The sequence below is a fragment of the Antennarius striatus genome, chromosome 2 (assembly GCF_040054535.1).
Source record: "Antennarius striatus isolate MH-2024 chromosome 2, ASM4005453v1, whole genome shotgun sequence".
Classification (NCBI taxonomy): Eukaryota; Metazoa; Chordata; class Actinopteri; order Lophiiformes; family Antennariidae; genus Antennarius; species Antennarius striatus.
The window spans coordinates 21,645,763-21,668,123 of NC_090777.1; the positions used below are offsets into that span (position 1 = coordinate 21,645,763).

The following is a 22,361-nucleotide window of genomic DNA, read 5'->3' on the forward strand; positions in this document are numbered from 1 at the left end:
GTTGGTGTTAAAATTCGAGGTGTGTTTTAGTGCAAGGTTATAAATACATAAATGAAGTCTGTGCGGCTTTTATTTCATTTTCTGTCCTTCGTTTCCAGTTGTAGGCGCAAGCGTTGCATGGACGCAGGCAGTTGTATCCCTCCGCCACCACAGATGTAACTGGGAGTTGCTATGGCCAAAGGTCTTTCCAGTAGGAAAAAAAAAAACCCAACAACTTAATTTTTCACTTGTTTATTTTTGTTTTGGTGGCGATTGAAGCAACATCTTTGAATGAGGTGAAACGATGACACAAGTGGTTGAAAAGCCACAGTTTCAGTTTGGCTCAGCAGTAAAGCCAGCTGCAAGTTTACCTCTCCGAGGATAAAACGGGGTTGAACCCACCTACGTCACGTGTTTGCTAATGGCGCTTTTAATGTTTGGCGGTGCAGTTTTAATGTCATAGCAGCTGCTATTCTGCTATGCGCTAAAATGAAGCACAAACCAGAGAGCAATAGCATTAGGGGAGCGGTATTTAGACCTTATGTTACCTGTGTCAATATAAATTAAACTAATCTTGAGTTTTCTATGTGATATAGCTGCAGTCCGTCTATTAATGTAAGGACAGATGCAGGCAGGGCAGAAAATTTATTTATCCTACTATGATGAAGCAAGGTCCCGCCCTACTGCTTCCCTTATCCTGGTAGTCTCATCCTAACCAATTAACGCGCTTAGCTGATTTAAACCAATCCTATCAATGAAGGCAACAAGTATTAGCCAATGACAAGGGGAAGGGGGCGGGCCTTACCTTCACCGTAGTAGAAATCGAAATGAAGCGGCAGTGCTGGCCGGATGAGAGAAGCAGGAAGTCTTGACGTCCGTGCGACTTCACGTGTGTGTCAGCTGGTCTGCGTCACATGAGCAGAGTTTTACGGAAATGAAAATGTCAGGATCGAGGTGCAGGAGTTCGAAGAGATTAATAATTTTTCATGTCTTTTTCTTCACTTTTGCGGCAACAGGCAGCTCAACCCCACAAGTTCCGGTTCTGATATGGTCCAGTGAAGGGTACTGTGCAGTTTATAACGATTTGTTCATTCCGTAAGACTCACTTCAAAGCAAGACCAACTTTTTGCGGCGCTATTGCTAGCACTTGTTGCTAGCTCGGTCCTACTTCCATACGTTAGACTTGTCGGCCGATCAGGCTAACAGCTAAAATCAAGTTAAGACGTTTGTATTTTTAAGCTGTCGTTGATAATATTGGAGTCAGAATAATATCAAAACATTGTAGTTATTAATCATAAATCGAAAGTTTGATGATGAAAAGAGTTCAGCTGTCGTTTCCACGCAAAACAGAAACGATCTAGTGATGAGTAGATCGATCAAAATGAGAATAGATATTGCTCTAATTTCGACATTCTTGGTTCATTTCGTGCAAATGTGATGACGTTCAAACTGATCATTATTAAATATTCTAGTAGTTAAGCCTGTGAACCACAGTGGTATCGTTAGCCATTTACTCATTTAGAGCAGGTGAAACTGGTTTTACATTCAATATTTATCTCAGTTCCTCAGTATGGAGCAGACAGACATGTATCGGGACAACTTTTATGCCTGCATAACATAGATTTTAATCTATGAATACATTTATCTTTATTCATTTACATGCATTTTACACTGTAGTTTATCTGTTTGATTATGATATGAAAACAAGTTAATGGTAACAGGAAACTTGGAAAAAGTATTTTTCTATTCACTGTTCCCCCAAATATTAGCCTCCTATGACTATGTACGAAGGAGATGTAAATATAAACGTATGGTGTTAGTTCTGACATGTAGGGGTCAGTTAAAGGGTTCCTTTTTAAAGGCCATGCACATTGACTTGGTCCTACACTCACAGTTATTCTTTTCCTTTATGTGTTTCCAGCCTTCCGCCTCTGGCCTCACCTGCAGCCGGTCACATCACCACCCATGACCAGTTGGCCTCCTACCTGAACTCTGCCTTTGGCTCCGGGCCCCACACTGTTCTACTGTTTCTGCAGGACAAGGTCAGTTGTCCACAGATTGAAGCTCTGCTCCAGCTCTGTTGCAGTCACGGCTTCATTTGCACCATGGGGGGAAAAATGATGAGGACAATGACTCGGCTTGTGTGGTCAAAGATTCTGTGAGATTTTCATGGATTTCAGAACATGTGATAGAAAGACAGCCCTTGGAAATATAAGTTGGGTAAAACTGGGTAGCAGTGAGTCAGGACTCATGTGACCCAGACTTCTTATTCTGGTGTGACAGTAAATATTTGAATTACTTCCCCATCCCAGTTCCTCTGTAACACCGACATTTGTCACATAAAGTCACCAATGAAACTGGCTAAAGAGCTTTTTTTTAATGTTTTCTGTTGAATATTTTCCACTCCTTTTTGGTTACTTGTGATATTTTTTATTGTACTTTTTTGGATGCAGTTAAGTAAAGATGACTTCACAGTCTTCGGCGGAGTATATGGAAACAAGCAGGACAGCGTCTTTCAAAACCTGGAGGTAGGTTTTCTAGATTTTGTCAGACAAACAACGTTGATGTTTTAATTTTAAACCCACTCTTCCTCAGGCTGCCCTGCAGTCCTCTTCCTCATCGGTGACGCTTCCAGCATTAGCGTGGTCGGGCTATTCTGCCGTCCCGTCTCTGCTGGAGGAGAAACTCGGCGTCTCACCTCTGCTTGTAGACGCGGACACTCTGTCACATCTCAGCATCAACAAGTCTGTCAGCAACCTGCTGCTGATCAGTCTTTCATACTGCACTGGGTAAGATTTGTGTTTTCACTGAAAACCAATTTTCTACTGTAAGGTAGCTGATTGTGTAAAGGTTCCCTGTGTTTTTTGTAGGGCGCAAATGTCTTGCAAGGAAGTTCTACATGCCAATGGTAGGTTTGAAGTGATTTAGCATTTCTAATTGTTTTTGTCATGCTGTGAGTATTATGAATTAAAGTTTAATGTGCATAAATGAGTGTGTTGTTTTCAACAGATGTGATTATTGGGGAAGTTATGAGTATCATGAAGCTCAAAAGTGTCCCATACACTGCAGTTTACACCGGACGCCAGCCATCACGAGTAAGAGTCCAAGTAGACTTAGCAGAATCTTACCGTTCTTTTCAATGTTTCCATCTTCTGCTGTGTTAAAAAGAAGGCTTATGTCTCCAGGTGATTCCAGAGTCCTCCATCTCTCACCGGCCTATGGGGCGGACTTTGCTTCAAATGGTCCAATCAGATGACAGGCCACCCATCATGTATAATTCATCCAATTCTACTTGCATAATGCTCTGGGCTCAGAGTCTCAACATCAGCCTCTCCAGAACATCATCATGGATCGACCTCATGAACGAGACTGCTTCTCTGGAGGGGTCTGTATGTAACGGCACACACTCACGGTGAGTGGACCCACGCTTGTTTCTTTAGGAAAGATCCTCGGCTTGAATGAACAGATAGAAAAATAAGTGTTGTTTTCTTCTCTCCCTAGGCTTGTTCTTAATTATGCAGACCGTTATGTACTTAGGTAAGAAACTGAAGAGGTGGTTTGAGTCTTTTAATCTAATCCAAGACAACCAGCAAACAGTGGTGCACAATCATTTTAATATTTATTTTTAAGGCTCCCTTTTTTAACTTCAATTTCTCGCTGTTGTCTCTCAGACTTGTGATCCATGTTTGTGCCCATGTCTCGATTACACATGAAATCAATCTGTAAACTAAATATTATCGTCCAATTTCTTTCATTGTGTTTTCTGGACCTGGAGCATTTTTGAAAAGACCGAAGAGACTCTTTTTCTTCTTCTAGTTCAGAAAAATAATTATTTGTGTCTTTCATCACCAGCTGTATCATTCTTTTTGTCGTCCAGTCAGTATAGCCTTTGTTCCAGCTGGTCTGCTACATTCATCTGCTGTATCTAAGATGCTCTTCTTTTGATATCCAGTTTTGACATGACTCAGCGGATGTATCCTGTGTCTGGGCGGAACTGGTTCACGCTGGACACGGTGCAGCTGCAGGTTAACGGTCAAACTGCCACGTTCAACGGGGGACGGGGTATCTACGCCCCTGCTGAGTATTCCTTCCACTGCGAGTCTGTCACCAGCTTCCGAGATGCTCTGCTCGTGCCGAGCGGCTCCCTGGGGAACTCCTCAGACTGGAGGCTCAATTTTGTCGACTTCCAGGTGCGGCTTTAGCAAACGTCTGGGAGGTGGGACTTTTTATCACACATGTCTGGCCTTTCATTGCGTGTTTTTTGCGTTTCATTTTCCAATACAGATCCAGGGCTTCGGTTTGAACAACGGTACAGTTTTTTCCTACGCCAGTGACTGCGCCAGCTTCTTCACTCCAGGGATTTGGATGGGGCTTCTGACGACGCTGCTCCTGCTGTTGATCTTGGTGTATGGTCTGCACATGATTATGCAGTTAAACACCATGGATCGATTCGACGACCCCAAAGGTCCCACGATTTCAGTGCCTCAGACGGAGTGAAGCGCTCCAAATCACAAACACTTCATTGATTCAGTGCCTCCCAATAGATGATGGACACCAGCGTCCCTTGGCTTTTAGCTGTTGTATTTTGAAGATATTGATCTGACAGGTTGAGCATCCCTCTTTCTTGAATCCTGCCACAGGTGTCTGGGATTACAAGACACATTCCAGGTCACCTCTCCACATGTGCAAGTGCTGAAATGAACTCACCTTTGTATGAGTTGATTGTGAGGGCGTTTGCTGAAAGAGAAATTCCTGCTGCTGTTGGCTTGGCACAGCGGATATTGTCCCAAAAATGATTTTTCAGTGATTTCTTTCAACAAAAAAATGTGCCAACACTGAATGTTTGCTGTAGGAGCCTTCAGACCTCAGTTCTTCCTTGTCTGTAATTTAAAATGGTTGTGAAAGAATTGTCTGTATATAAAGACCACAATGCTGTTGAAGGATGTTAAAGACCCTCACAAGTGCCAATAAATAAAAATTAATTTATTTATACCTAAATGATTAACTTTAAAGTTGACTTCCGGCTTCAAGATAATGCTTTTAACGTGCCTTCATTTCCTGTGACGTCAGACTCCGTGACTTGTACACTGTCAAAATGAATATAAAATAAAAAATAAAAATATGTAAATAAATTGATGGTCTTATTTGTGTTTTACTGCAACGAATATTACGTCATCACTGACGCGGAAATGCCAAAAGGTGACAAAGCTGTTGTCATAGTTACACCAACTCACAACACGGGGAGGCGGAGACTAGAGCTAATAAATTCTACTCTGAGCCAAGCTGAGGTGTTTCCGTTGCATTTACTTTGCTTCCCGGTCTTTAAGTTGTTCCCGGAATGCCAGCAGCTTCAGGGCCGAGGATCTGTTTCGGTACCGGTCAGGAGAGGAAACTCTTTCCGCTCCATTACGCTCCGGACCGGCTGGGGAACCAAATGTCACGACAGGTAGCGCCGCTTCTCGGCCCTGGTTGCTATGGTAACCACGAGGTTAGTCCCTGTTCATGTTTGTTTAAATGTGAACGAATTAATGCAGTGAAACTATTACCCAGTGTAATCTGTGTTAGTGTGATACACATGTGTGTAGTTGTATTTATGAAGGTGTAAAATAATATAAATATTTACTGAGATTTTAAATTCTGAGGGAATTAAATTCACAGCAAAATATCAAGATCTTTCTTACGTCATCAATGATTTAAAAATCACAATAAACTTCCAGTTCAAATTGACAAATTTTTAGTGGTAGTCATAATCATAGTCAACTTGACTGTCAAATGTAGCATTTATGCACGACATACAGGACAGATGAAATTACAGTCCTCTCAGACTCACAGGTAGTAAAAAAAAACACACACGAAAGAACCAAATAGATTTGTTGCGGTGAAACCCAACAGAACCTAACAGAACCCTCCAGAGCAGGCATAAGTGACAGTGGCTGGAAAAGTCCCTCATTGAGGAGGAAACTCCGGGCAGAACCCATACTCTGAAGGGCGGATGAAGGGCGGTCATCCGGAAGAGAGAGAGAGAAAGAGAGAGAGAGAGAGAGAGAGAGAGAGAGAGAGAGAGAGAGAGAGAGAGAGAGAGAGAGAGAGAGAGAGAGAGAGAGAGAGAGAGAGAGAGAGAGAGAGAGAGAGAGAGAGAGAGAGAGAGAGAGAGAGAGAGAGAGAGAGAGAGAGAGAGAGAGTGGCAGATAGTTGCTGAAGTAGGGATTTCCAGGCCTTTGGATTTCCTGTCTTCCATAATTGTTCACAACCTGTCGAGCAGAAGCACAGAGACAGCAGCAGCGTCTTGCGTGGAAAAAGCCTCTAACCGCCTAACAATACTCACATTTCCACACATGAACATTTGCAGATTCCTATTCATCATAATTTGTAAGTAATTCCACACACGTGTACGAATATGTGATTTCATATCATTTCCAGTTTGGAACCATTCTTTACGATCTACTGAAGAAGCCGCAGAGTAAGAAAGGATTCGGTCTGTCTGCCAGGACTGCAGCTCGGTTCCCTCCCTGTGTTCAGGTACATGAAACAGATAAAACCGACCCATTCATGCAGATCCAGTTCTTCTGGACCTTGACCGTTTTTGCCTTGATGCTTTAATTTTTCCAGTTCTGTTTTAAATGTCTTTTTAAAGGAATTCTGTAACAAATCATATCCAGCAATAACTGATTCCCCCCTCCCCCCAGCAGAGGGTGACACCTTCCCCCCAGCAGTACCAGCCGGATCAAAGTCAGTCTACAGTCCCCCCACCCGGTAGGACACCCTTCAACTCGACCACACGGAGGTTCAGGAGCAGGTGGAGCACAGCTGAGGACACCCCGGGGTGAGACCCAGTCTCCTGCCACCACATAGTCCTACCCAACTCCAGCCAACCGAGGCCAACACACACGCCGGGTTTTGGGTCGTTGGTCCTTGGTAGGCTGGTATGGATAGGATTCACCTCCTGCTCGTTTTGTGATGCAGTCCCGGGACCTACGCTCATGATGAGGCCCGGAACAGGAAGGTTCAGTGGCCCATGTGCTTCGGGAGGCCAGACTGGTCCAGGCTGCCTCAGCTGGAGAAGAAGTCGCTCCGGGTAAAGGTGGGATGAACTTCCTGTCAGTAAAAACCACGACTCAAGAGAAATTCTGATATGTGACACCTTTTACCTGAGGCAGACACACATTCGCATTTTACCAAGCAAAAAAAAAATTTCTGGATGCAACAAAAAATATACAAACTAAAGCTTGAATTTGTCCGAAGTTTCAATAGAAGTAATTTTCCTGGAAGTGATTTTCACACTTCGGACTTTACAGGATTGATCCGTTCCAGTCAGGTGTTGATTGAGATTTCCTTTTTTGTTGGAATCAAATTCAGAACAAGCTTTTTTCATGAGCAGTGGAGGTGAAATGTTAAATATACTTCTAAATGTGACCTTTCTGTGATTGTATTTGTGTTCCCAGCGTTGACCATCTAACTGTCGTGTTTCTGTTCTCTTCAGCTGCAGCCTGACGAGGCGTTCGTGAAGCACAGGAGCAGAGTGGCATATTTGAATTTGTACTATTAACTCTAAAGCTGTTGGATTCAACTGTCTGCCCCTCCCTCCCACACACACATACACACATATATGTGATTGTGTTGTTATTCTTATGGTCCTGAATGGTTGCAAAGGGTTCATCACAAGGATATTTATGAATGTAAAAAAAAAAAGAAACTTAGATTTCTTTATTCACAAAATGACTGTTTTACATTGAATGATGTTACTTACAGAGTGAACGCCTGCTGAACATGAATGAAAGTTAACACAAAGATACAAAAAGTCAACAGCAGTGCAGCTCCCAGTATCCAGGGGGTGGGGGTGGGGTCGCCGCTGGTCCCAGGGTTCCACCGCCGGCGCTCCTCCGTGGAGGACCGCTGGCAGCACCAAACAAACAAGTCTACTGCTTCAGGCTGGGCCCGACTTATTTCTTCCTCCTCACTTTGGGTTTCTTGACCGGCCGGAGGTACGGATTGTCGATCATGCTGTCCTCATTAGCTTTCGCAGAGGGAACGACGCCGCTGGGGGCGAGGATGGGGTTCTCTTTGTCGGCTCCTGGGTCATCCTGAATGAAGGAGAGATGAAAAAAAAAAAAAATGGAAGTGAGCATCTCAAACACATCCAATCAACAGCCAGCAGGAATTATCTTAGCATAGAGGGAAACCATTAGCCTGCCTTACTGTAAAGAAGCATCTCTAAACTCATTATTAAAGAAAAGAATTACAGCATTCATAACTCCTGTGTTAAGCTTCTGCTTTAGTCTAGATCAAGTGAATAAGATGCAGTATTTCCCAGCTAGCTTCATGGAACAGGGTTTTTTTTTGGTTTGTTTTCTAACTTTAGACAGATGTTTCTACTGTCAAATTACCAAGTTTCTCAAATTGAAGCTCAATTTGACATTGAGGCACATCTCAGTTTGGATGCAGATAATGCTCCAGAGTTACAAACGCTCCGTTACGTAGGGTTTAATGTCAGGGATTTGGATCCCAGCATGTCCTGGAAGTTCTCCCTACATCCTGCTGGTTCCAGTGAAAACTATTCTATGCACAGCAGTCACATGATCAAGCACACCTCCTCCAACCCATGTCATGAGGCAACTCTCCTAACTAATACTCGACCCTCGCTGTGAAATGCTATTATCACACCACTCAGATCGGGCAGTGGTGTCTTCTGCTCTGCTCTGCAATAACACAACCACTCAGACACGAATGAAATTGGTGGCGTCAAGGTGATACACAGAATTAAAAAGGGAAAGACAACTCTATAAAATCTACTGATTTGCATGAGTTTCTCATTTTACAAAAAATATTCACCACATAATGAGGGAATTACTTAAAAAATGTGAGGAATGACAGCAAAACAGTAATAACACACGGGAAAAAAATCAGGAAGCGAGGGGAGAAATGTTTCAGAATAAGCCGGAACACTCACAGTGATGATGTTTCCTGCTGCGTTCTCGCCGTCTGTCTGGTCATCCTGCTCGGATGAGTCCGTCTCCTCAAGGGTCTGTAACTCCAGCTCGGATGGCAGTAGGGCGCTGAGATATGGGATGGAGCTTGGTCGCGCTGCGATCACTGAGATTTAAAAAACGACAAGGCGACTATAACACAATCATATCCACCCAAACATCACGCTAATCGACATCAGACCAGATGACAGAATGACCCACAGGGGAAGGCAGTGATGTCGTCTTTAAAGAGGCTCTGAGTTTCTCCGGTTTTGGCCATGAAGCGTGTGAGCGCTCGCTCCACGTCTCTCCTCTGACTGGCAGCCTTCTCTCTGACCACCTGGTAGTCGGACACCGGCTCTCTGAACGTCTGAATGCAGAACAAACAGCAACCGTCACACACACAGTGTTAACAATTAAGTGCGTCTCCATGTTAATAATAAAGGATCAACGTTATTCCAGGTTTGATTGATCGGATGGTTCCAGTGCAGTCCAAACAATCACTGAAGAAACAATCAAAGTTTATATTTCATTACTTTCTTTTATCACCATTTAAATAACTACCAAATGTAATAACATAAAATCACATTATTTGACTGACAACTGCTGTGACTCACAGGCGTTTTGATGTACGTGTGCGGGTCAGGGAATTCTGGGAAATGGCAGGGGATGTAAGTTGGATGCGTACGCTTCTGTCCAGCTGACAGTGCTCTTGGGGTCACAGGGGGGTTTGTCACTGGAGCTGAAATACAGGCAATGTAAAAGTCCATAGCCACCACATACAGGTGATTTAGTTTCCATATCAGAATCAACAAAAGGAACTTTTAATCAGACAAATGTGTGGTGCTAACAGTGGAGAGGAGAGAGGCGACTTACGAGCAGTTATAACCATCCTCTGTGATCTCTTGGCGTACACGGGGAGGGTGTCGGCATTGAAACCTGCAGTGATACAAACACAGTGATCGGTATCCTCTGTGTTTGACACGCTGTATTCCTACACTCGTGTCGTCCTGTACTCACCCATCTCAACGAGTGTGATGACTGTATCCGACAGGGTTGGGACACTCCTGGCCGTGTGTTCACAGTACGCTTTAGCACACCGTCCTATTTCAGTTATAACTGGAAAACAAAGCAGAGAAACATGACTAAGAAATTAAAGAAATAGAAGTTAAGAAAATAGAAGTTTGACGTTTCAAACATCAAAAAACATGGAAATGGGAATGACTTTGGCCATCTCCGGACTGGATGAAGGATTGACTTTATTCATACTCACAGCTTTGCATCATCTCGGTTAGTGTCTCCACTGCTGCCTTCTCTGCGCTGTCGAAGCCGCTCTCCGTCAGGAGGGCACTGACAACAACCTGCAGCGTTCGCCGCCGGGCCAGGTAGTAGTTCTCTGCAGGGCTGGAAGCTGCTTTGCTACTACTGCCACGCTGGAAACACACGTTACATCAGAGACTGTCAAAAACTTTCTGGTTAGGATCCTTCCTCTTTTTTTCAGATTATGAAAAATGAACCCTATTTGAGGAGATTTTTGTCCCAACTGAGCAGTGTTCTCAGCTGGGAGGTTCGATCACACTTGACTCATTCTTGGAAGTTGAAAATATGCACAGTGGTGAGTCTTTTTAATCCGCCTCAATGAAATATTACAAATCAGACACATCAGATAAACAGAGCCGGTGCAATATGGGAGAAAATAAATGATTAGAAAACAGAAAAGCTGACAGAAATGCATGTTCACACCAACAACGTGTGAAGTTAAGAATGGACGCTAAAGTTAGCCCGGATCGAACATCTTTTATTATTGACAACACCGATATTTATTAGAACAGCTATACAGAAACATAGCCATGAAATGAGAAGGTAGCCTAAAAACACTAGATTATACTGGTGTTTGTCTAGAAAGTCGTTAGCATTCAGAGATTAACTAAACGGTGAGGTAACCCCAACACTCCTCAAGGAGGTCCAGCAGGAGCGATCCGTACTTCTTTGTAGTTCTGCCAGCTCCTACAGACAGGTCCGCTGGCTAAACATCTCGGCTACATGCTGCTCGGTGCTCGTTAAATGACGTTACTAAAAGCTTCTCTTACTCCTCCTGCACTCAGCGCTCCTCCTGAAGCCACCGCAGGATCCGCCATGTTTAATTCCCCGGGTGATCAGCTCGCTGTATTAAACTATTTTAACTCAAAATGTACAAACAAAAAACGACTCTATTCGTGCGCCGATCATTTAGCCACTGCTAGTAAACACGGTCTGATTTTATGTCGTCACTTCCGTCGGTCGAACGGATGGGGGTGCTCACAAATTGATGTTTGTTATCGCCATCTAGTGGTGAAAATAGAATTACACGCCCTGTGCTTTCCACATGTCAGTCTTTAGAAATCCAGTGTACTTCATCGATTCTCATAAAAATATATAAAATGTTGTATAATGACATCAAATAAAACACAACACCACCAAAACTAAAGAGCTGGTCATTGACTTCAGGAGGGACAGACCCCAACCTAGACCAGTTCTGATAGGAACGGAGGAGGTGGAGATTGTGCAGACCTATAAATATCTTTGGCTGTGGCTGGACAACAAGCTGGACTGGACCAGCAACACGAGGCAGCTGTACAAGAAAGCACAGAGCAGGATGTACTTTCTGTAGAGGCTGAGGGCATTCAACATCTGCACGAAGCACAGTCTGTGGTCGCCAGCGTCCTGTCGTTCACTGTGGTGTGTTGGTGAGGGAGTGTGACCAAGGCGGATCTCTCCAGGCTGGAGAAGCTGATCAAGCAGGCCAGCTCGGTGGTCGGGATGAAGCTGGACCCTCTGGCAACGGTGGCAGAGAAGAGAACCTTGGACTGCTGGACATCAAGGACAATGTCAGCCACCCTCTGCACACCGTTACCAACAACCTGAGAAGCCTGACCAGCCAGAGGCTGCGCCTCCCAACATGCAGGACAAACAGACTTAAGAACTCCGTGCCATTAAACTGCTGAACTCCTCTCTGGGGGAGATGAAGAAGAAGAGAGTGCACATGAGAGCTGAGGGATGACAGAAACAATACAGCAAAAACAATACAAACACTATAGACAATTTACTATACCCATACTTAACCAGGGCTGTTTATTTTTTATTTCTATGCCTACTTATGATTTTTTATTTATATATTCTTGATAGGTTATTTATTAATCTTTGTATTTGGTGTTGTACTACTTTCTGTGCTGGTGCTTTCTGTGTGCTTTTTCTGTGTTTTATGTACTTACTGTGCTGTGTGCGACGGAGAAATGAATTTCCCTGATGGAACCTCCTTAAGGGATAAATGAAGTTATACTCTACTCTACTCTACAAAAGTAGATACGAGCCGCATAATGTGAATTATGGTTTTGAATAAGCAGCAGAGAATACAAGAGATGACTCAAATAAGTTAGTGGCAAACCTTTTGTCACATGCACATGTTGTCCATCGGCCAGATATTCCATTTTTCAGTGTGTCTGCACATTTCCCAGTCACATACAAACAAACAAATCTGAAATACAATACAGATATTTCGACGCGATAACCAACATTTCAAGTCTGAAGTCCACAGATTGTTCCTTTAGGAAGCATGTAAACGGTTTGCTGAGCTTCTATCCCAGCAGTCAGTGGGTGCTCATCTTCATCAGTGTTTGATTTCAACTCTTCCTCCTGCTCCATGATCATCTCTGCTTGTGTGCCCTCAGTGGTCTCCTGCTCTACAAATGACTGGAGAATGGTTTCCACAAATCCACCCACCACCCCGAGCATTGCCAGAATGGAGCATAGTATGCAGAGTATCAGGATGGTCCATCTGGGCCGCTGGTTCAGCACTTCCTTAGCGAATAGGATGATCTCACCAATGGTTTCCATGGTGTGTTTTATCTGTTAAAAAAGGGGAAATTGTACCCAAATGTTCTGTTTTCAAATCAATCTTTAACTATATACATTCCGCGAAAATTCTCACTTTTTCAGCATGTCAGTATTCCACAGAGGCAGATCCTCAAACACACAAGTGGAGCCGGGCAGCAGCAGTGTGAATATTCATGAGTCTAGTGCAAATGCTTTTATGGAGATTAGAGCTTGTTTGAGAAGCAGGTAGGTGAAAAGTCATGTGACATCACATGGGCTCCGCTGTCCCGACTGAAGAATAAGGACAAATCGTTTAAATATTCAAACACGTTGGTGGACGCTGACAAACAGGAGTGATTGGCTCATTATAGGTGGCTTAACACTGTAAACATTGATCCTTGTCAGAACTTGACCAGCATCTAATCAGTGTATATTCAACTCTGCTAAGTCAGTCCCATTTATTGGCTGAATGCATAGCTTGATAACTGTAGAGGTACACACAGCCCCATGGAACAAATGTTCCTGATGAACAGATATGGTTCAAGTCTGTAAATCACGCAGTGATCATGGAGCTTGTGGCAAGACAGAGGTTACAGGGATTAAGACGTGTGTGTTTGCCGTGAACTATCTGCCCCTTTGACCTCATCCCTCACTCAGGAAGTGAGTGAAGCAAGTGAGTTGCAAAATGATTTTGAGCTTTGTATCATCAGGGCTCGATGCATGTTAGGCTGTCATGATGGGTCAGATGGCTGCTAGGACAATACAGAACCTAATCACAAACCGACACATATCCAAACCATACCATTCATCTTTACCATTAACAATAGACTTCATGTGTGACTGTACTGCTGCTCTTCAACTGTGATTGAGCTCAAGTCCACAGGAGCCTAGTGCCCCCTGCTGGTGGTATTACTGCAGGTGCAGCTCATTTTGATAATCCTGATGAACTCCTAGAGCAGACATAAAACTCCTGGTGAACTTCCTCTCAGACGGAGTCAAATCTGAGTTCCTCAATACCATGATAGTGTTATTACATCCTATATTATCCCTATGATTACAGGGTCAGTTGTGTATCTTTGAGAAGCTTAATGAGGAGGCTGGGCATTTAAGTTTGCCAAAAATGTTCCAGCTGTTTGGAGACCTTTGCCCCAAATTGATTGCACCAACATATGTTTCAAATAACTGATATAGGTTTTCAGCAGTGGATTCAGATTTATTCTGATAATCCTGATCTATTTATCTGGTTGCAAGAAGATGTTTGGTTTCTGCAAGTTTATTCACTTAATTCATTTTCTTTAGCACTTCCTCCACTTTTGTGAGTCACAGGGGTTGCTGGCACCTTTCCCATCAGACTCCAGGCATAAGGCAGGGAGATGCTCCCAACACGTTGCGTGTGCATTGTGGAACTCTGCAGGTTTACTGTACGGCAATAACTCCTGCTAACCTCGGCTGCGCTCAGAGAGCTAATGTACCGTTAATCTTTTGAAAAAGAACAGCTGGTAATTGGTTTAAAGGTTAGCTTTAATTAGCCGGGACCCGTCGAGTCACAGTGTAAGGATGAAAAAAATATTTTAATATTATTTTTTTAGTTGAACATTTACAAATTGATAAGGAGATTGTGTCTTATATTTTTTTAAATTATAATTTCTTTAGTTTAGAAAAAGGAAAGAAAAAACTTGATATCTTGATTTGATTATAAATGACCATTTCTCTATTGTACTTCACAATTCAGGCAGAGAGAAAAATAAATAAATGAACAAATAAAAGCATGCAGAGTGTGTACAAGTTTATTCAGGAATGATCCGTTACGATACAAAGAGCAAACATTTGTCCAAACATCAACACAAAGCAGATTTAAAGGACTGTTTCTAGCAAGATGTGTTATGACACATTAATAGTGGTGGTTTTTAACATCGTTAATGGTTTGAACTTACATTTTTTTCTTTTTTTTAAAAATCTTTACTGTTTTTTTATAAAACAAAATACATTAAGATTTTAATAAAACAAAAAAAGAAGCAATTAACACAATAAAGGTCGTAAAAATAAGAGAGGAGTTTTGCAGACATTATACATTTTGGCTTCAGCATGCAGGTTTTCATATTTTTGTGTAAATAGTATTTTCTTAAACAGCAGCCCAGAATAAAATAAATGAATGAAACACTCTGTGATCCATTAAACCAGGAGGATTTAAATGACCTTTGTGAACCCAGAGGTCAAACAGAGACAACCCCCGAACACTGTCTGGACTTTCACCTACTCTGTGTGAACCAGTTAAAGTGCATTTCAGTTTGTGGTGTGTGTGTGTGTGTGTGTGTGTGTGTGTGTGTGTGTGTGTGTGTGTGTGTGTGTGTGTGTGTGTGTGTGTGTGTGTGTGTGTGTGTGTGTGTGTGTGTGTGTGTGTGTGTGTGTGTGTGCGTGTGCGTGTGTGTGGGGAAGCTTCATCAGGCACTCTTTGCAGAATTACACGTCCCACTGACGGCATGAGGATCGACCTCGTTCTCCGACACAAAACAGCCGAATGATGAGTCAGCACAACGCCGACCTGCAGAGAGAGAGGTCATAGAAACACCCCGGGTGAGACATCCTAAAGAATTCCAGCATTCTCCTAAACAACTGTTAATAAACTATTTGTAAATGCTAAATAGAGACGTTGAAATTGCTGTAATTGGAGGCAATGACAGACAGGAAGAGCTTCTACCACCTTGTGGAGTGGAGGGGGAATGTCTGGTTTTTTAGGATATTTCTAACAGTTTGAAATCTTTAAAGTTGATCATGTATTGGTTTAATTATACTTTATTGAACCTACCAAGTTTGTTTCCAGGCAAACTTCATGCAGGCTTCACATGACTGAGCAAACTCCAGTCTGCAATGGTTTGCCATGACGGTTTTTACCATACCTGGAACAACAAGAAAAAGCATTTAATATCAGACTCGAGAAAATTTTTTATTTTCAATTAATCACGTAATTTCAGAGCAACAGAAAATAATCTTATATCATATCTTATATCAGCTGTAGTGTGAAAAACAGGATGAATGCAATGTTTATTCATTTAGTAATTCATGTATAATGTGAAATGAAATGAAATGAAATGGATTTTCTGTTTTTTTGGCATGTGGCATGTGGATGGATTGTACAAACCCATTGAGGTTGGCAGGCTCTGAGTGGTAGACGTGCTTGCCCTGCTCAGCTATAGTGGGTGGGTGGTGCGATCCACAGTCACTCTGAGTGGCCTTCAGCGAATGGTAATGGCTCTTGGATTCCACGTTGCTTGTTGGCAGGGTCATGTGATTGGTGCCATGTGGTTTCCCACCTGTCTCTGCCCCTTTGTGGTCAAGTTTGTCTGCACCAAGTTGCTTGTGGGTCTTTGGTGGGGAGGACACATCGATCACCTTTATGTCTGGAATGCTGGTCTGCCTCAGAACCTGCTCTGAATGGGCTAGCTTCAGTTTCTTCATGTGGTTGATGGCCACGGCAGCATTGTAGGCTTGCTGTGAACAAAAGATGGATTTGAAATGCACATGAATGACTTCACATTTTATGTTTTATTTGACTAAACCAGAAGTCTTAAATACAGAATATCTTATTCTGCACAATATCTTATTCAGTATTTAAATCATTAATCAGGAAGGATTTCAGTGGGTTACATTAATCCACTATAAACAGCAGGTTGTTAATGAGATCACATCAACATCAAGACGTCACTGAAGACTCACCTTCCACTTGGACTTGGCAAAGTTCTTTTGGATCTGGATGCTGACAGAATAGTAGATGTCTTGGCTCCGAGCCGTCTTTCCAATAATCCTGGAAAGCAGGAAACGAAGCTTACATTTATTTCAAGATAGAGGGTCGTCCAAGACTTGTAACAGGTGAACATCAGTGACGAACACTTCAGGAAATTGAAGCTAATTAAAATCTCATAAAATTAACTTAAAAGCCAAAAGGTGGGACAAGTTAACCTTTAGAGGATTGTGACTCACCAGGGATGTCTAAGTGCAATGTCAGGAGAGTAGCGCATGCTGGGATTCTTCTGCATCATGTTCCGAATGAAATCTTTAGCTGTAAACGAAAGGACGACACACTTCAGAAAGCTGATACTGAGCTTTAATAGGGAAATAAAGTCAACTCAACAAGCTACGATTAATTACCTGATTCAGAAATGTCATCCCAGAAGGGTGAGTCAAACTCGTACTGCGCCTTCATGATCTTGGAGAATAGCCTTGTTTCACTCTCTTCATAAAAAGGGGGATATCCACAGAGTCTGCAAGACAAACCTTTCATTACTGGGGCATTATGGAGGTGTTCTACATGTCCACTAGGTGGTGCTGTGCTCAATCGCTCCAGCCTCATTCTGTATGTAGGTAACTGTGTCAGGTCTCTAATCCAAGCACTCCTCTAAGGAAATCTGGACTAACTCGCATTCTTCCCTACATCCCAGTTTTCCCATTGTGACGTTATACTCACAGGATGTAGGTGATGACTCCGATGGACCAGCAGTCTACCGCCTTGCTGTAAGGCTTCTGTGCCAAAACCTCAGGAGCTGAAAGGATGAAAAGACGTTTGAGCTATTCCAGCAATGACTTCATGTTTTTGCACTTTTGACAATGCAAAATAGCTTTTCAACTTCCTGCTCCCAAAAACCACCTATTCTCATCCCCAACATCTCTGATAAAGTTTCATGCAACTTCCCAGCTAGATGCCTGACCTTACACCAAAGTTCAAGAAAATCTGTCCCATAGTATTTGTGTAGAACGGTCAGTCAATAACTACGATCAGTCTGAGGTGACTATCTTTTCCGGTCTAGACCATCTCCTGGTTTGAGGCATTCCTTACCGACATATCCTGGGGTGCCACAAGCTGTTGACATGATGTCTTGGTCCACCATCTTGGACAGACCAAAGTCACTGATCATGATCTTGGAGTTCTCATCCTGGCTGTAGTACAGGATGTTTTCTGGCTGCACACAAAGACAGGAGATCAAGGAATGTTTTGCAGTTGATTAAAGATCAGCTGTTGGAAAGTGGATCATTGACGATGCATCAAACATGAGCTTGTTAGCTTAGTATGATATAGAAAAACTACAAACAGCAACTTTGCATGTAGCCTGGCTAAATATTCAAACACTCTATGCAGAAAATGAAACAATCCAGCGCATTTGACCACGATTTGATGTTGTCTTGTAGCATCCATACCTTCAGATCACGATGAACGACCCCGTTCTGGTGCAGGTAGCTAACAGCCTGCAGCACCTGCTTGATCACGCCACTGGCATCCTTCTCTGAGTAGACTCCCCGGTCCAGGATGCGGTCGAAGAGCTCACCCCCTGAAACACTAGAGTAGTACATCCCCACAATCAAAGTGTGAACTGAAATCATGTTTAATTTAAAAATATAATAACATTAAGAGTGAAAAACTCACAGCTCCATGACCAGATAGTAATGAGTCCGACTTTCGTAGAAATCTTCCATCCCCACCACGTTCTCGTGTTTGATTCTGTTACAATGAAAAGGTTCCTTTAAAATAATCCCACAGATAAATTTGGATGTTTTTCACAAGAAGAAATTAAATGAAATCCACAAACTGACCTCCTCAGCACAGCAATTTCGTTCTCCAGGTTGAGGTCTCTTTTCTGTTTCTTCTTCACACATTTCATAGCGAACAACTTTCCCGTCTTCTTCTCCTTCACCATGTAGACCTCTGAGAACGCACCCCTGGTGATGAAGACGTGATGACACATTAGTAATGAAGACTGGAAAATTACATCATACCTCCAGACGGATAGTTTGAGTTCATTTCAGGGAAGCTTTCCAGGAAGGTTTTATTTTTTGTTTTTAGCCATTCAAGCGTCATCATATTTATCCCTCCTCTACCTCGGGGACAACACAGCAACTGAAATAAACACCGGGCAGAAATAGATACATCAAGGGATTCAATTAAAGCCAGTTAAAAATCTCTGTGGCTTAAAGATTGGCATGCCAGAGGCTTGTTATGGGGCTTTGTGACCGGGCTATCTTCAGCCAGGTCTAGGAACACTTGTTCTACCTGTTGGATTAGGACCTTTATCCCTGACGCAACGGAAAACAGTACCGTCTGAGGACTCAGGATGCAAAGGTCAAACTGAGCAACAGGGAACAACAAGTTCCTGCAGAGGGGGGGGGGGTGCAGGTTGGGTCACAAAAGAGGGTCAAGGGCTGGGATAGGCACCCCCAAGGGTCAGGGGTGCCTCGGCCTCCATTTGGAAAACAATGACCCTGAAGTAGTGCCGCACACTTAACAACACAATGATAAATGGTGTTGTTGTTTGGTATTGAGATCTTGCAGGCCTGTCACCCCCCCACTCCCACCCCCAGAGAGGCACACGCTTCACGTGCAGGACTTATGTGGTTCCTCTCACATCATTTCTCCTTGAAGCTCTTTGGGGCCCTCAAGAGAAATTATCAATCAACCACAGAACATCACGGTCAAGTGTATGTGTGTGTGTGTGTGTGTGTGTGTGTGTGTGTGTGTGTGTGTGTGTGTGTGTGTGTGTGTGTGTGTGTGTGTGTGTGTCTGTGTGTCTGTGTGTCTGTGTGTCTGTGCGTGTGTTGTATGAATATTCTGTGTGTTCTTTCTGTTATTCAAGGTCACATGTATCGCTGAGGAGACCCCGTCCTAGTTGCCTGGCGACCAGGAGGATGCTGATTACTCTGTGTGAGACCCAATGGGGAACGTTCTACTTGGTTCTCTAGAGGACGTCCCATCCCTTCCACCTTCACCTCCTCACCCTGTGATGGAAAGATGACGGGAATGTAAACAATGGTCGATCCGGGTCGCTCCGGTTTCTCTTTTTAGGCTTTTTTATTTCATTCGTTTTGTTTTTATATATATTTTTAATCAACATGAAGAAATAAATGAAAATAAAACTCCTCCACATCTGAAGCTGATGAGTCATTGTTTTACAGTCTGGGGGGAAATTAATGTAATTGCTGCAAATGGGACCCTGGCATCAGAGGACATCAATGGCCCCTGGAGGGGGGGGGGGGTCGTACTCCCTCTTTTTCAATAATTGTCTAAATTCTAAACCACATCTTAAAACCACATCTTAATCTTCCTAAAATAACTTTTTTTGTTTTTGTTCGAGATAAAATATGAATGAAGGATGCTTGTTTGTTGCGAGGTTAATTGATTTATTTGTTTGCCAACTGGATTAGGGAAAGCTACTGACTCGATTTCCACGAAGCTTTGTGGAGGGGGGCGGGGCTTGAGCCAGGTGAGGCAGGTAAACAGATCTGTCCCTTCTGGTCGTTTTGTGCTTTTAGTTTGTGAATGAAAGGCTCAGCTGATTGGACCAGACTTCATCAGGACGTCCAGACAGGCCGGGCGTCACTCAAAAGCAAACCGATCATCTGTCCTCAAACTCAACCCGAATCACCTCACACGTATTTACCCCCCCCCCCCTCCAAAAAAAACAAAAAAACCAAAAAAAACCTATTTAATAGAAACGGAAAAATATTCCCAGCAGAAGACTTCTTGATCAGAAGGTTTGGTTGAGGAACTTTGAATTTTTAGAAACTAACCCAGCGGGAATCTTAAATATGTCTGTTAAAATTTTAAATTTAAATATCCCTTAATAAGGCTTTTTTTTTTAAATTCTCTTGTCACTAAATTTGAATTTATAAACTTATCTCTAGCACGTATACTTACGATCCAAGCTCTTCCATGATGTCGAACACCTCCTGGATGTTTTCGGTGGTCTTCTTCCACACATAGTCGGCCTCCTGTCGGCCCATGTCTGCAGACTTCTTCGGAGATGCTGCACATGCAGGTAAACAGTTTACTGTCAATCCTTCATCATCATCATCACCATAAATCCTCCTGGATTATACAGGAGTCGTGACAAAGCAGGGGTGAAGGTTGGCGCTCAGACGGGTCGGGTCAGCCCGGTAATCCGTCCGTATCATCGGTGTCTGGTTCACCACTTCATTCAGACCGGTGAGAAATAATCCGAAGATAAACGACTGCGCTTACTTTTCTGCACCTGATTCGGCACTTTGTGTCATAAATCGGTGATACAAAACATTTTTTCAGCAGAAAAAAAAACAATTCACGTCCAATAAAACTGAAGGCAGGGAGAAGGATTAGGAACACTTTAAATGAGCAGGTCACCCAGATTGGTTCCTGCTCTGTTTCCTTTTATATAAGGCATTACAGACTCCTGATCTGGAGACTTGACCTCAGCCCAGGTGGAAATGTAAAAGTAAAGGGTTGTACTTTAAACTGATGTTGCGTGAGAACATAAGAAAACAGACCCGATGAGTTCTTGAATGAATCCCTGATTGTGTTCCTCTTCTGTCACCACACTGATTCGATCAACACCTCACACGCCAAATGAGCTCCGAACGCGCAACGGCCGCTGCGCAATTTAACCCAAAAACCAAAAAGAAGCGTGGCGTAATTTATTTTACATGATTGATCAGGCAGCAAGTCTTCAGCACCTGTCAGCACAAAGACACGAACAGAAACCCAACAACCAACTAGGTGACGGGATGAGAAATCGCGATCCGACGTTGGTCCCGCAGAGCCGCAGAGAAGACTGCGGCATCCGCGGCAAACCAGATTCCCTCAGAGACTCACGCAGATCTCTGCTGTGCACGAATCTAACAGAAACATCTAACATCCGATGAACGGAATCAGGATCGATGATGATGCACAAACTCTCACAACTACACAAATTACGCACAAAATGTTTAGGAGCCACTGCAGCAGCTCCACGTCATAGCATAACCGGATTTTACATCATCATTGTCTTCATCATATTCACGTTATTCAGATGTTGTCTGACCAGCAGACAGGATGAGACTCACCGAGACACTCTGCGCTTGAAAGGTGCTCCGCTCTGACTCTCCTCTCCAAGGTTCTGCGCAGATTAATCTGTCTGGGACCTTACATCCACGGAGATCCGATGGGAGGGGCCGGAGGGCCCCCAGCGAGCTGGGATTTAACTGATGCTGCTCTGCTTGACAATCACGTCCCTCCGCGCAGCAACAGGTTTGTCTCTAAGGAATACGCGTAAAAATGCAGCTAAAACTGATTTCGAGCAGTGGTTTCTCTCACATGACATCACACAAATCACCCACAGAAAGTTGCAGAAAAATAGGACCATGCATATTTGACATTTTTGGATTATTGCAGCGAAAGCACGAAGCGTAATTTAAAAACAAACCCCCCAAAAAAAAACATAATTGGGGAGGTTCAACACTGTCATGGGAGAATTTGTCCCAACCTGGCAACCCAAAAGATATTAAGCCATTTGTAACAAGCTCTCCAAGAAGCACACACTTAATAATAACTTTATATTTTACATAAACGTAGAAATCTGACATTTAGAGCATCAGCTGTAATGGGATTCATCTGCATCAGGGGCTGCGTTCACCTTCAGATGCATGCGGCCACCAGACACATGCAGCTGGTTGTGTTTGATGCACACACAAAATGACTAAACTGCGCAGACGTTTACGCAGGCCAATAAAAATGCTGTTATTGGTGTAAGTGCTGCGTCTTTCGGTCCGGATGGTTTTTCAGCTTCCTTC

General features: G+C 43.2%; 4 protein-coding genes across 4 annotated transcripts; 2 read left to right on the forward strand and 2 right to left on the reverse strand.

Moving 5' to 3' along the window:
- Window positions 1-883: 883 nt before the first annotated feature.
- atp6ap1b (ATPase H+ transporting accessory protein 1b) lies at window positions 884-5,071 on the forward strand. Its single transcript, XM_068334349.1, has 10 exons — window positions 884-1,041; window positions 1,901-2,021; window positions 2,433-2,507; window positions 2,575-2,768; window positions 2,850-2,887; window positions 2,989-3,074; window positions 3,165-3,391; window positions 3,481-3,516; window positions 3,932-4,169; window positions 4,264-5,071. Exons 1-10 carry the CDS (start codon window positions 914-916, stop codon window positions 4,474-4,476), a joined length of 1,356 nt encoding a protein of 451 aa, XP_068190450.1. The 5' UTR covers window positions 884-913; the 3' UTR covers window positions 4,477-5,071.
- Window positions 5,072-5,317: 246 nt separating this feature from the next.
- si:ch211-66i15.4 (uncharacterized protein LOC560315 homolog) lies at window positions 5,318-7,594 on the forward strand. Its single transcript, XM_068324137.1, has 5 exons — window positions 5,318-5,467; window positions 6,400-6,498; window positions 6,669-6,802; window positions 6,943-7,060; window positions 7,460-7,594. Exons 1-5 carry the CDS (start codon window positions 5,318-5,320, stop codon window positions 7,523-7,525), a joined length of 567 nt encoding a protein of 188 aa, XP_068180238.1. The 3' UTR covers window positions 7,526-7,594.
- Window positions 7,595-7,668: 74 nt separating this feature from the next.
- On the reverse strand, window positions 7,669-11,188 carry taf8 (TAF8 RNA polymerase II, TATA box binding protein (TBP)-associated factor). The gene is made up of 8 exons (XM_068338146.1): window positions 11,033-11,188; window positions 10,216-10,375; window positions 9,963-10,061; window positions 9,819-9,881; window positions 9,560-9,684; window positions 9,165-9,312; window positions 8,927-9,069; window positions 7,669-8,060 (listed from the first exon to the last, which is right to left on the reverse strand). Exons 1-8 carry the CDS (start codon window positions 11,078-11,080, stop codon window positions 7,920-7,922), a joined length of 927 nt encoding a protein of 308 aa, XP_068194247.1. The 5' UTR covers window positions 11,081-11,188; the 3' UTR covers window positions 7,669-7,919.
- A 3,389-nt stretch (window positions 11,189-14,577) lies between these two features.
- On the reverse strand, window positions 14,578-21,795 carry LOC137608966 (calcium/calmodulin-dependent protein kinase type 1D-like). The gene is made up of 13 exons (XM_068335627.1): window positions 21,636-21,795; window positions 20,476-20,584; window positions 18,378-18,503; window positions 18,211-18,285; window positions 17,985-18,123; window positions 17,626-17,749; window positions 17,257-17,332; window positions 16,941-17,053; window positions 16,773-16,851; window positions 16,509-16,596; window positions 15,934-16,283; window positions 15,601-15,691; window positions 14,578-15,336 (listed from the first exon to the last, which is right to left on the reverse strand). The coding sequence occupies exons 2-12, from the start codon at window positions 20,559-20,561 to the stop codon at window positions 15,634-15,636; spliced, it is 1,314 nt and encodes a 437-aa protein (XP_068191728.1). The 5' UTR covers window positions 20,562-20,584; window positions 21,636-21,795; the 3' UTR covers window positions 14,578-15,336; window positions 15,601-15,633.
- Between the last annotated feature and the right edge of the window lie 566 nt (window positions 21,796-22,361).

Bases quoted from the DNA above. Each gene is read 5' to 3' on its own strand.
- taf8 (XM_068338146.1), bottom strand. From the start codon at position 11,080: ATGGCGGATCCTGCGGTGGCTTCAGGAGGAGCGCTGAGTGCAGGAGGA. The intron at 9,685-9,818 runs GTAAGTCGCCTC...CCTGTATTTCAG, and splicing joins GAGGATGGTTATAACTGCTC to CTCCAGTGACAAACCCCCCT. The intron at 9,070-9,164 runs GTGGGTCATTCT...TTTAAATCTCAG, and splicing joins CGACATCACTGCCTTCCCCT to TGATCGCAGCGCGACCAAGC.
- atp6ap1b (XM_068334349.1), top strand. From the start codon at position 914: ATGAAAATGTCAGGATCGAGGTGCAGGAGTTCGAAGAGATTAATAATT. The intron at 2,508-2,574 runs GTAGGTTTTCTA...ACTCTTCCTCAG, and splicing joins GCGTCTTTCAAAACCTGGAG to GCTGCCCTGCAGTCCTCTTC. The intron at 4,170-4,263 runs GTGCGGCTTTAG...TTTCCAATACAG, and splicing joins TCAATTTTGTCGACTTCCAG to ATCCAGGGCTTCGGTTTGAA.
- si:ch211-66i15.4 (XM_068324137.1), top strand. From the start codon at position 5,318: ATGCCAGCAGCTTCAGGGCCGAGGATCTGTTTCGGTACCGGTCAGGAG. The intron at 5,468-6,399 runs GTTAGTCCCTGT...TATCATTTCCAG, and splicing joins GTTGCTATGGTAACCACGAG to TTTGGAACCATTCTTTACGA. The intron at 6,803-6,942 runs GTGAGACCCAGT...TTTGTGATGCAG, and splicing joins ACAGCTGAGGACACCCCGGG to TCCCGGGACCTACGCTCATG.
- LOC137608966 (XM_068335627.1), bottom strand. From the start codon at position 20,561: ATGGGCCGACAGGAGGCCGACTATGTGTGGAAGAAGACCACCGAAAAC. The intron at 18,286-18,377 runs GTCAGTTTGTGG...TCATTGTAACAG, and splicing joins GAAATTGCTGTGCTGAGGAG to AATCAAACACGAGAACGTGG. The intron at 15,692-15,933 runs GTTTGTACAATC...TTGTTGTTCCAG, and splicing joins GAGCCTGCCAACCTCAATGG to GTATGGTAAAAACCGTCATG.